The sequence below is a fragment of the Malus domestica genome, chromosome 10, assembly GCF_042453785.1.
Source record: "Malus domestica chromosome 10, GDT2T_hap1".
Lineage (NCBI taxonomy): Eukaryota > Viridiplantae > Streptophyta > Magnoliopsida > Rosales > Rosaceae > Malus > Malus domestica.
In genome coordinates this window covers 40319350-40332009 of record NC_091670.1, presented here as the reverse complement: position 1 = coordinate 40332009, position 12660 = coordinate 40319350, and the positions used below count along the sequence as shown (strand labels likewise).

The following is a 12660-nucleotide window of genomic DNA, read 5'->3' as shown; positions in this document are numbered from 1 at the left end:
CTAGAACACATTATAAAAGCAAAGCCAATACAACGTATTATTCAGAGTCAAGTACCATGGCTTCTATGTCAGCTCCACTCGTCACCTCCGCCACAAGTATCATCCCCACAACTTCTCTCTCCCCTTTCTCCCAAAAGTATCACCGAATATCCTCATTTGGAAACCCTAGGCATTCCAATTTACAAGCTGTCTCGTGCAAAGCCACAAATAATAGTAGTGACCAAAACAAAAACCCTTCCACTAGCTCCAACGATCACGACCATGAAAACCCTTCTCTAGTAAACCTAGACAGAAGAAATGTACTTATAGGTCTCGGAAGCCTCTACGGTGGAGTGGCTGGTCTTGGCAGCGACCCCTTCGCTGTTGCAAAGCCGGAGTGGTTGGTCTTGGCAGCGACCCCTTCGCTGTTGCAAAGCCAGTGTTGCCGCCTGACCTAGCCAAATGCGGAGCTGCGGACTTTCCAAGTGGAGCAGTCCCGACCAACTGTTGCCCGCCAACGTCCCAAAAAATCGTAGACTTCAAATTCCCCTCCCCTACCAAACTCCGCGTCAGGCCGGCAGCTCACACCGTGGATAAAGCCTACATCGAAAAATATGTAAACCAAAATCTAGCTGCAAGATTCAGTTACTTAAACTACAACCAAGTAGACACAAAACATCAATCCAAATAAAACCTAATTATACTAACCTGTAGAACTCCCGTTTGATGCAGTCATGGTGGATCTCGATCAACCTGAAAAGCACAACAATTCTTCTTCTCTCTGTCAGGGTATTTATCACTCAAACTAAGAATAGGGCTTAGTTCCAAAAGAGCACACACCTGTGAGAGAAGAGATTGCCATATATATATATATATGTACACACATATCCTTCTCATATTAGAATATGGATTCCCTATTAAAATCCTTATGGAAAACTACTTAAGCCTTCCTAATTCAAATCAGTTTTTCCCTGCAATAGAGTCCTCTACTGCCAAGAACTGAATTCCATCTTCTTAGAGGCTTTCTTATTCGGATTGGACTCAAACAACTAATATCCGATCATCTTATCTCATGTTCACATTCTTACATTCTCCCACTTGAACATGAGACAAAGATCAAACCTTGCCGTCACCAATCATAAGAAGTGATCACATAACCTCATCTAAGATTTAACCATCATGACCACTGTCCCATTACATCTCAAAATATAGAAACCAAGAATCTCAGACCACAACCAAATTGTAGTATTAATTCAAGGCTCACATATATTCAATTTGTAAATATGACTCATGACTAACATAAACCGTCAAACATTATGCTCCCACTTTTCAAAAGATCACAACACACATTAATCTTCACAGAAAAGCAACATAGTAATTGACTATATAACATCATTAACCACAAACTTAAAAAACAGACAAACTGTTCTTTCAAAGTTACTAATGAAACTAAATTCTAACTCAGTCCAGTATCCGTACCTCAACACCTGAAAGCCAAAGTATTGAGTAGCAGACAAGGACACTTATTAAAACACAAACAACCTTAACAAACTAACTAAAGCAAGTTAAAACATAAAGCATCCTTAGTTCAGCTTGTCAGAATTGCACATACAGTTCTTGAAACACATATACTTCTGCAATCCCAAGCCTTTAACACACACGTGATTACTCCCACTGATCAAAACCTTCTAGTACTCCTATTGAAGAAACATGTTTCTTGAATTCTCCAATTGGCAGTGCCTTAGTCAAGGGATCAGCAATCATCATAGTAGTGCTAATGTGCTGTACTTCAATAACTCCTTTCTTGACTTGTTCTCTGACCTTAAGAAACTTCACGTCCATCAATCTAGATGCTGAAGTCCTTTTATTATTCTTAGCAAAAAACACAGCCGAGTTGTTATCACAGAACATTGTTACTGGTTTCTGAACCGAATTCACAATCTTTAAATCTGTCAAAAAATTCTTCAACCATGCTGCCTGTTTCATGCCTTCAAAACAGGCTACAAACTCAGCTTCCATAGTTGATGTGGCTATAATAGTTTGCTTTGCATTTTTCCACGAAACTGCCCCTCCATTGAGTATGAAGATATAACCCCCTGTGGACTTCCTGTCATCCACATCTCCAGCTAAATCCGAGTCTGTATACCCCCTGAGCTCCAAAGAATCAGTTCGGCCATATACTAACATGTGAGTTTTGGTTCTCTGCAAGTATCGAAGAACCTTCTTGGCTGCCACCCAATGTGCTTCTCCAGGATTTGCTTGAAATCGTCTTAGCATACCAACTATGAAGGCAATATCAGGCCTTGTACAGATAGTTGCATACATAAGACTTCCAATCAACGAGGCATAAGGCTTAGCTTGCATTTTCTTCACCTCCAAATCAGATCTTGGACATTGAATCTTCGAAAACTTGTCACCTTTATTGACTGGAACCTGACCACAATTGCAATTTGCCATATGAAATTTCTCCAACACTCTGTCAATGTACCCCTTTTGAGATAAACCAAGGAGCCTCATTTTCCTATCTCGAACAATCTCTATTCCTAGTACATAATGTGCTTCTCCAAGATCTTTCATCTCAAAGTTATCACTTAGCATTCTCTTAATGCTATGAAGCAATTGGGGACATGAACTAGCTAGGAGAATGGCATCAACATAAAGTACTAAGAAGATGAACTCGGAACCTGAGAACTTAATGTATATACAATCATCCAGTTTGTTTTCTACAAAACCTTATGCAGAGACAATTTGATCAAACTTTAGGTACCATTGCCTTGATGCTTGTTTCAAGCCGTATATGGACTTATTGAGCTTGCATACTAAATTCTCTTTCCCCTTTTCAACAAATCCAACAGGTTGTTTCATGTATATAGCCTCTTGTAAGTCTCCGTTAAGAAAAGCGGTTTTTACATCCATTTGATGTAATTCAAGATCGAAGTAGGCAGCTAAAGACATGATAACTCGCATGGAGTCTTTGGAGGAAACTGGAGAGAAAGTATCATTATAGTCGATCCCCTCCGTTTGAGTAAACCCCTTAGCAACCAACCTTGCTTTATATCTTTCAATTCTTCCAGCAGCATCCCTTTTGGTTTTATATACCCACTTGCAGCCTATTGGCCTAATTTCAGAGTTGGATTCCACCAATGTCCAAACCTGGTTTTTGGACATTGAATCTAACTCATCCTTCATTGCATTGTTCCAAAGAACTGCTTGAGGACTTTCAGTTGCCTGAGTATATGTAAGAGGATCATCAATGTCACCAATATCGAACTCAGTCTCTTATAAGTACACATAGTCATTGCTTGCAGTGGTTTTCCGAGCTCTTGTGGACCTTCTGATTTCAACTGGAGGTGGAACAGCAACTGGTTCACATGCTTCTGCAAAAGGAATTGTTGCAGCTTATGTTGTGGAATCAACTCCTACAGAGTTGTCATCAGGAACTCCTAAATCTTCACTCATATCTTCAATGGCAATTGATGATTGATTGGGAAACAATGAGACCGGATTATAATCCATTGTCACATGGTCCCCACCATCTGAATGCATCTCTTCAAATATGAAATTTTCCCTTGACAAATGAGAGACATCTTCATCTTCTAGGAAAACTGCATTGTGTGTCTCTTGGATCCGAGTGTGACCTTGAGGGATATAGAACCTGTATCCTTTTGATTTCTCAGGATAGCCAATAAAATAACATGACTGAGTCCTTGAATCCAGCTTTCTTTCATTAGGATTATATAACTTAGCTTCTGCTTTACAACCCCAAACATGGAAATAAGTAAAACTAGGAACTCTCCCATGCCATAACTCATAGGGTGTGGTAGATACTGCCTTGCTTGGAACTCGATTCAATATATGATTAGCTGTTTTCAAAGCTTCTCCCCACAAGAATCCTGGCAATTTTGATCTGGACATCATGCTTCTAACCATACCAATAAGAGTCCTGTTTCTTCTTTCAAAAACACCATTCTGTTGAGGCGTTCCAGGTGTGGTGTACTGCGCCACAATACCATTCTTCTCGAGATAGAGAGCAAATGGTCCCTTTTGCTGCCCGGATTCAGTGTACCTGCCAAAGTATTCACCTCCCCTATCCGATCTAACAATTTTAATAACCTTGCCTAACTGTTTTTCAACCTCAGTTTTGTAAATTATAAAACACTTAAGGGCATCAGCTTTTTCATTAATCAGAAAGGTATATCCCAGCCTTGAAAAATCATCTATGAAATTAATGAAATACTTGTTTCCACATATTGTCTTAACTGGAAAAGGACCACAGATATCAGTGTGTATGATTTCAAGTAACCCCTGGCTCATTTTGGCATCTGTTTTTCTAAAATTGGTCATTTTACCCTTTAGGCAGTCAACACATTCAGTTGCAGTAGAAAGATCTAATTTTGGAATCAAGTCAGTTTTTTACAGCTTAATTATCCTTTCTTTAGAGATGTGTCCTAGTCTTTTGTGCCATAAAATGTATGAAGTATCCTGACCTATCATTCTCTTAGTACTAATGCTGAAAATCGTGTGATTGAGTGCCTTAACAGTGCAATTTAGATTCCATAAATTATCAGACAAAAAAGCAGTCCCTAAAATAGTGTTAGGACAGTTTTTCTTGAAAATTTTGAGGCACTCATCATCACCAAGAAAAGAAAAACCATCTTTTACAATTTTAGAGGCAGAAATTAAGTTTCTTCTCATCTTAGGCACATATAGCACATCTTTCAACTCTAAAACATAACCAGAACATAAGACTAATTTGACTATCCCAATTGACTCTACTGCAACTTTAGTTCCTTCCCCAACAAAAACATTATATGTAGCATTTCCAAATTCCTTTTGTTTTTGAAAACCATTTAAAGAATTAGTTATATGCACTGAGCATCCGGTATCAAACCACCAAGAATCAACAGGTACTTCACAAAGATTTGATTCAATACAGACAAGTACTTGTTCCTTTTCTTTGCTCTTTACATAATCTTTGAAAATTTCACAGTTAACTTTTAAATGGCCCTTAGTTTTGCACCAAAAACATTTTAATTTAGACACATCTTTAGGTTTAGCTTTAAACTTGATAGATTTTCTAGGGGAGTCAACTACTTTAGCAGAATTACTGAACTTATTAGAAGTTTTAAAAGGCTTAGAACTCTTACCAGAACCAGAAAAGCTTCTGTTGTTGAACTGCTTTTTGTCATTTATAGTTTGCACAAAGTTGATGTCCTCAACTTCTTTGCCTCTTTCTTGTTTTTGACGAGTTTCTTCTTGCACACACTGTGCAATCAACTGATCAATATCCCAGTTTTTGTCTTGAGTATTGTAGGAGATCTTCAACTGACTATATTTACTGGGAAGTGCTTGAAGAATCATGAATACTAACTGCTTTTCACCTATGTTTATATCCATTGCATTGAGTCTTTCTGCAGCATATGTCATCTTCATTATGTGATCCCTTATAGAGCTTGTACCCTCCATCTTGTAAGTAGTTAATAAAGACATATACTGACTCACTTCAGCTTTTTCAGATTCTTGAAATTTCTTTTCAATAGCTTTTAGGTAATCAGCAGCCAAATCGTGCTTCTTAATTCCTCATCTGATTGTATCAGTCATGCCACTCTCAAGGATGGACAATGCTACCTTATTAGCCCTTGTCCATCTCTCAAAATCTGCCTTTTCAGCCCTTGTGCTCTGATCATTGACCACGGGTTTGGGATTCTCGATTGCTATATCAAACTCGTTTAGAGTCAACAGCAAACTGATTTCCCTTCTCCACTTCTTGTAATTTCCCCCACCAGTAAGAATTGGGATGTTAGCCAAATTCAGAGTCTTCATTGATATTGCAGACACTGTAGAACACAATGAAATCACAGAAGAACGTTTAGAGTTCCAGATTTCATCTCACAATCCTTTGTACATCATATCATCAAAACCTTTTATCCATATATATAATCTTAACAATGAAGAATTGATAAGCACATATAGAATAAAAGATTTTTCCATTTAAGAACACAGTTTTAGCAGATCTTTATCAAATGAACAGTTCTTCATAAAACTTTCTGCATAAAACAAGTGAAATCTGCAGAGGTTCTTATCGAAGAACTCCCTTCCATAGATGGTTAGAGAAAAACGCATAAACATAGGACTAATCAGCATAAATAAGCATATTTTTATGCTCACTATTCGAATCATGCTGTAGAACATAATGAAATTCAAGATAAGATTGATTAAAAAACAAATTTCAATTCAATGTTCAGGAGACATACCCGTTTGTTCTATGAGCATCAACACCCAGCAGCGGAAGCAATTAATATAAATTGTGGATACTCAATAACAATTCATATAACCCAGTTTTTCAAACCTCGAAATCGAAATCGATAGATGTCATATAACCCAGTTTTTCAAACCCCGAAATCGAAATCGATAGATGTCGATTTGTATTCCCAATTCGGAAGAGAAGATAGTTTATTAGCTCTTAACGGTCAAGTATTAATCATCATATTTTAATCAAAACGCACCGTTTCTTCTTTTCCTAATTTTAACTACCAGAACCTGTTTCGAAGTCTGAAGATCGGAATTTTATTTTGGATTCAATCAATTTTATCGATTGAATTTAAGAACATGAATCTATGGCTCTGATACCACATGTAAACCAAAATCTAGCTGCAAGATTCAGTTACTTAAACTACAACCAAGTAGACACAAAACATCAATCCAAATAAAACCTAATTATACTAACCTGTAGAACTCCCGTTTGATGCAGTCATGGTGGATCTCGATCAACCTGAAAAGCACATCAATTCTTCTTCTCTCTGTCAGGGTATTTATCACTCAAACTAAGAATAGGGCTTAGTTCCAAAAGAGCACACACCTGTGAGAGAAGAGATTGCCATATATATATATATATATGTACACACATATCCTTCTCATATTAGAATATGGATTCCCTATTAAAATCCTTATGGAAAACTACTTAAGCCTTCCTAATTCAAATCAGTTTTTCCCTGCAATAGAGTCCTCTACTGCCAAGAACTGAATTCTATCTTCTTATAGGTCTCGGAAGCCTCTACGGTGGAGTGGCTGGTCTTGGCAGCGACCCCTTCGCTGTTGCAAAGCCGGAGTGGCTGGTCTTGGCAGCGACCCCTTCGCTGTTGCAAAGCCAGTGTTGCCGCCTGACCTAGCCAAATGCGGAGCTGCGGACTTTCCAAGTGGAGCAGTCCCGATCAACTGTTGCCCGCCAACGTCCCAAAAAATCGTAGACTTCAAATTCCCCTCCCCTACCAAACTCCGCGTCAGGCCGGCAGCTCACACCGTGGATAAAGCCTACATCGAAAAATATTCAAAAGCCATCGAGCTCATGAAAGCCCTCCCGGACGACGATCCGCGTAGCTTCACCCAGCAAGCCGATCTCCACTGTGCCTATTGCGACGGCGCGTACGACCAAGTCGGCTTCCCCAACCTCGAGCTCCAAATCCATCAATGCTGGCTTTTCTTCCCCTTCCATCGTTACTACGTATACTTCTACGAAAGAATCTTGGCCAAACTCATAGACGATCCGACGTTCGCGTTGCCGTTTTGGAACTGGGACGCGCCAGCTGGCATGCAACTCCCTGCCTTGTTCGCTAACCCGGACTCTCCGCTTTACGACGAGCTCCGCGCTGCCAGCCATCAGCCGCCGACTCTCATCGATCTTGACTTCAACGGCACGGATGAAACAATGTCCAAGGATGCTCAAATCGACGCCAACCTCAAAATCATGTATAGGCAGATGGTTTCCAACTCCAAGAAACCGCTGTTGTTCTTTGGTTCGCCCTACAGGGCTGACACTGAACCAGATCCAGGGGGCGGTTCAATCGAAACGACCCCACATGGTCCGGTTCATTTATGGACCGGAGATAACACGCAGCCTAATTTTGAAGACATGGGGAATTTTTACTCCGCTGCAAGGGATCCAATATTTTTTTCGCACCATTCGAATATAGATCGAATGTGGAATATTTGGAAAAGTATAGGGACTAAAAATAACGATATTAACGATAAGGATTGGTTGGATACGGGGTTTTTGTTTTATGACGAGAATGCTGAGCTTGTTAGGGTCACGGTGAGGGACACTCTTGATAATAAAAAGCTAGGGTATACGTATGAAGATGTTGAGATTCCATGGCTCAAGTCTAGACCGACGCCACGTCGGACAAAGCTTGCGAGAAAGGCAAAGGCGGCTGGAGTGGCGAAGGCCACTGAGACGACGTCATCAGGGAAGGTGGTGGCGGGTAAAGATTTTCCAATAAATTTGGAGACGAAGATAAGTACGGTGGTGTCAAGGCCGAAGCCGAAGAAGAGGAGCAAGAAGGAGAAAGAGGATGAGGAGGAGATATTGGTGATTCAGGGGATTGAGCTTGACAAAGATGTGGCTGTGAAGTTTGATGTGTATGTGAATGACGTGGACGATGAGGATGCGGCACCGAGTGGACCCGACAAGAGCGAGTTTGCTGGGAGTTTTGTGAGTGTGCCACATAAGCAGAAGGAAAAGAGCAAGAGTTGTTTAAGGTTGGGGTTAACGGACCTGTTGGAGGATTTGGGTGCTGAAGATGATGAGAGTGTGGTGGTGACTTTGGTGCCCAGGTACGGCGCTCAGGCTGTTAAGATCGGTAGCATCAAAATTGAATTTCTTGCTTGAACAAACTGTGCTGAAACCTTTTCAGTTTCTAGTTAATGTGATCATTTTTTTCCTCAATCTATATTTTAGAATTATACCAAATTAAATTTGTAATGTTGCTAGCCACATAATCTTTCAACTACAATGTGAGCACATTCTCTCATAAGCGACTTTACGTGCGACTTGCTAACATTTGAAGTTTTGATCACAAGAAAAATAGAATTATATCAGTGGACAAGACAATTTCAAAAGAGTAATGTTGGGTAGACTAAAATTGTAAACTAAATAATGTGTCACCATAAGAAATAAGTCTGTTAATCAATACTTAAGTAATAGAGTAATGCTTGGGAGACTAAATTTGTATATTAAATCTTGGAAACTAAAGGACATGAAAGTTGATGATTGATTTATTACTTAATTGTTGATAAACGTGCTTATTTTTATTGGTGACACATCATTTAGTTTGCAAATTTAGTCTCCTTAGTATTATCTTAAATTATAATCTAATTATCAACTTCTATATCCTTTAGTTTACAAAATTTGATTAACATATCTACATGCCTTATGCATTTTGGGCCAAAAAGTGAGTACCCTTCACTCCGTGCCAACGTTTCACAGGCCTTATGAACATACAACACCGAGAAAAATGGAGATACGATGCAACCAAATCCCAATAAAAGAATAAAGAGAAAAACTGAGATTAAATATTAAATGGAACACTTTTTCTAGCTTGAACACTAAAATTTAAATTAGATTTTAATACTAATGGAAATGTCAAAGTAAATTTGAACAAACAAAACTACGGATAAAAATTAAATTTGGAATGAAAGTTGTGATAAATTTAGGGGTGTGTTATCCACACATTCATTTTTACTTCTCACACACCCCTTGTTAATTTCTGTTCATTGATTTTCTTCAATTCATCTGATCCGACAACCGAAAAAAAAAAGTGTGAAAGAAGTAAAAAATGTGTGTGGATATCACGATCCCTAAATTTAAACATTGGTGACCTAAACTAAGGGGGAAATTAGTATTCCAGTAAATTTATTTCATAAATTGCTTATGATGTGCTTTTATGAGCTGTAATGGGGTGTTGGGGGTTGGTGATGGCAGCGACGATCATTGCATAAGTGGTGGCAACAACAGCGTCCTTTTTCAATTTGTTTTTAATATTTTTTTGAATAATACATTCATCATTCACGAGGTCATGTATCTTTACTTAATTAATTTCATAATTGTATTTAGAGAAGTGTTATTAGCATTTAAAAAAACCTCATTCTACACTTTTCACAAATTTATTTTTCTTTTAATATATAGAAAATTTAGAGTGTAGAATGAGATTCTTGAAGTGCAAATAACAATTCTTTTATATTTATTATCTTAATATGTATTTTGAATCATATATCATTTGATCGTTCAAATGTATTCAATAATTGTACTTCATCAAAAATATATTAGTTGGTTCTCACACTGTCGATGTATTTTATACATTTGAATGCATAAATGATCTCTGATTCGAATAATTTTTCTTTATAGATAATATTCCAATGAAGATTAAAAAGCTGAACGCTTTTAATTATAAAAATTTTATACTAAAGAGGAATATCACTATATTGTAATACTAAATGATATTTAATTATCTTTTTTTACATAAGATTTAATTAAATTGAAAGATTACCTATAATTAGTGATTTAAACACGTGGCACAATGAGGACAAGGAAAATAAAGAAGATATGAAGACCAATAATGAATTTCCCCAAAAAAATGAGGAGTACTACGTACTGCATAGTGCATACACTGGATTACAGTGTCTTGAAAGTGTACTAACGGGTGGTAATATTGGCACTGTACAGAATAAATACGACTATTTAAACCTAATCAGCTTTGCATATAAACATCAGTACCCTTTATTGAATGTATTATCTCTGTCCTTACAAAAAAAGAGTGTATTTTCTCTTTCCTTTTCATGGCCTCCTCAATCTTCTGCTGGCTCTGTGATGCTATTAGTAGTTGATTTTCGGTCTCCCTTGTTTGATACAAGGTGAAGTATTTCCTCATTGTTATAGTCGAGAAATGCTAAGGAGACTATTTCAAAAGTAAAAAATTTCATGAATCCTCTACCATCTCAAAGTTTAGTAGTAATTCCGATGGGATGGAAATGGAACACACTCGACTACCTCAAATTGCATTTCATTGTGGGCAAGTTCATTTGAGGATTACTTTTAAACATGAATGTGCAGAAGGAAAAAATTGGCGTACTTTCTCAACGTTATAGGTATACATGCTATTCCTTATGTAGTTTCCAAGAGAAAATTTTAGTTGTGATGCAGTCAATCTCATGCTAAAAGCTTCATGCCATTGAAGAAGCTCGACTGCTCAAGGAAGTAAGTGATTTTTCTATCTTAAAGCTTACATTTGGAAGTATTAACTTTGATGTATTGGCTTAATCTGACTGGGTGTTTTTCTCTTCAATCCTAGCTTCCGGGCCTTGAGTAGCTTATATTATGGTTTCGTGGTGATCAGGATTCAAGCATGCATATGGATTACTCTACACAGACAGGTACACAGTTCATTAATTAATTAATTTGTTTATTTTTAAATAACGCAACATGGATCACTAGATATATATGTTTATATTCACATATATGTTCTTAAAAAGAAATTTTTACTCAAGCTGCATATCAGCAAATAAACATGTGAAGGCGTACGTATACGCTAAGATAAAGGGTAATGGAGATCATTAATTAAGATCATATTTCGTAAATTCTATGACGTAGTTGTTGATGCTTTGATTATTACTTAAGTGTTAATTAATATGTTTATTTTTAATTAGTGAAGAGATTTTCCAGCGCATGGAGAAAATAGCTTGGAACACCAACTGTTACAATACAACTAGTTGGAAACTTGAAAATAAAAGATTTCCAACCAAGTATATATTATGACACTTGGTGTTCTAGACCGTATTTTCAGCACACTGAAATTTTTTCCTATTAGTGACACATCACATAGTTTACAAATTTGATCTACCTAATATTATAACTACTAGAAAATGTCATTTTGCCGACAAAGCAAAATTTTATTGGTACAAAAATCTTTCCCCAACAAAATATCCGAATTGTAGGCTAGAAACCAATAGGTTTAAGGTGACAAATAAAATTAGGGGTGAGAAATTTTGCCATAAACCGATTTACTGACCAAACCATACTGGTTGGCTCAAAATGGTATGGTATAGTTTTGACATTTTTTCATAATCGGTTGGCATTTTACCGAACCGACAATTAATGGCATGGCTTTGGTAATTGATTTTGTATGCCGGCGGTATGCCATACCTACCGATATATATATATATTTATTTTTTTTTCTTTTTCTTTTTCTATTTAGATATTTTAAGTATTTTTTTACATGCTTGACTCCTCAATTTTAGAGTTTAGAAAATAAATGACTCCTTAGTTTTAGGGTTTTAAAAATATATGTATGTGTATATGATTCATGCCAAAATCAATATATAGAAAATATTGTTAACAAAATTGATAGCATGATGATTACTGATACTATATATACACGTACATATATATTATTTTGAATGTATATTTGTTGCTTATGTTTAGGATAATGGAGTCTAGCCAATCAACTACTAGTGCACAACATGGATTAACCCAAAATGAACCACACAATGCAACCGAACAAGCATCCCAATCTGAAAATCAAATTGAGCCCTTGGAACTGGAAGATAGCGAGGAAGAAGTGGAAACCACCGGTTGTGCCATTTACCAACCGAACCAGCCAATCATTTTGGCTGAACCGATTTTTGGCAACCGCAAGAAGACGGTTGGCTAACGGTAACTGATTTTCGGTAATTATGTATATGTGGCTGGCAAGTGGCACAAGAAATTTGACACGGTTTACCAACCGAACCCAATCCTAAATAAAATGTTGTGAAAAATAAGCTCACCCGACGAAGCATCTATTTGTCAAGAATATCGTCGACAGAGTCTATTAGAAAAAGGCGCGATTGTTTCCCTCCTTTAAACTTGTT

The 12660-nt window shown here is 37.3% G+C and overlaps 1 protein-coding gene across 1 annotated transcript; it reads left to right on the top strand.

Annotated features, from left to right (window-relative positions):
- The first annotated feature begins 6873 nt into the window (after positions 1 to 6873).
- LOC103412479 (polyphenol oxidase, chloroplastic-like) lies at positions 6874 to 8730 on the top strand. Its single transcript, XM_070806885.1, has one exon. The coding sequence runs from the start codon at positions 7325 to 7327 to the stop codon at positions 8642 to 8644; it is 1320 nt and encodes a 439-aa protein (XP_070662986.1). The 5' UTR covers positions 6874 to 7324; the 3' UTR covers positions 8645 to 8730.
- Positions 8731 to 12660: the final 3930 nt, after the last annotated feature.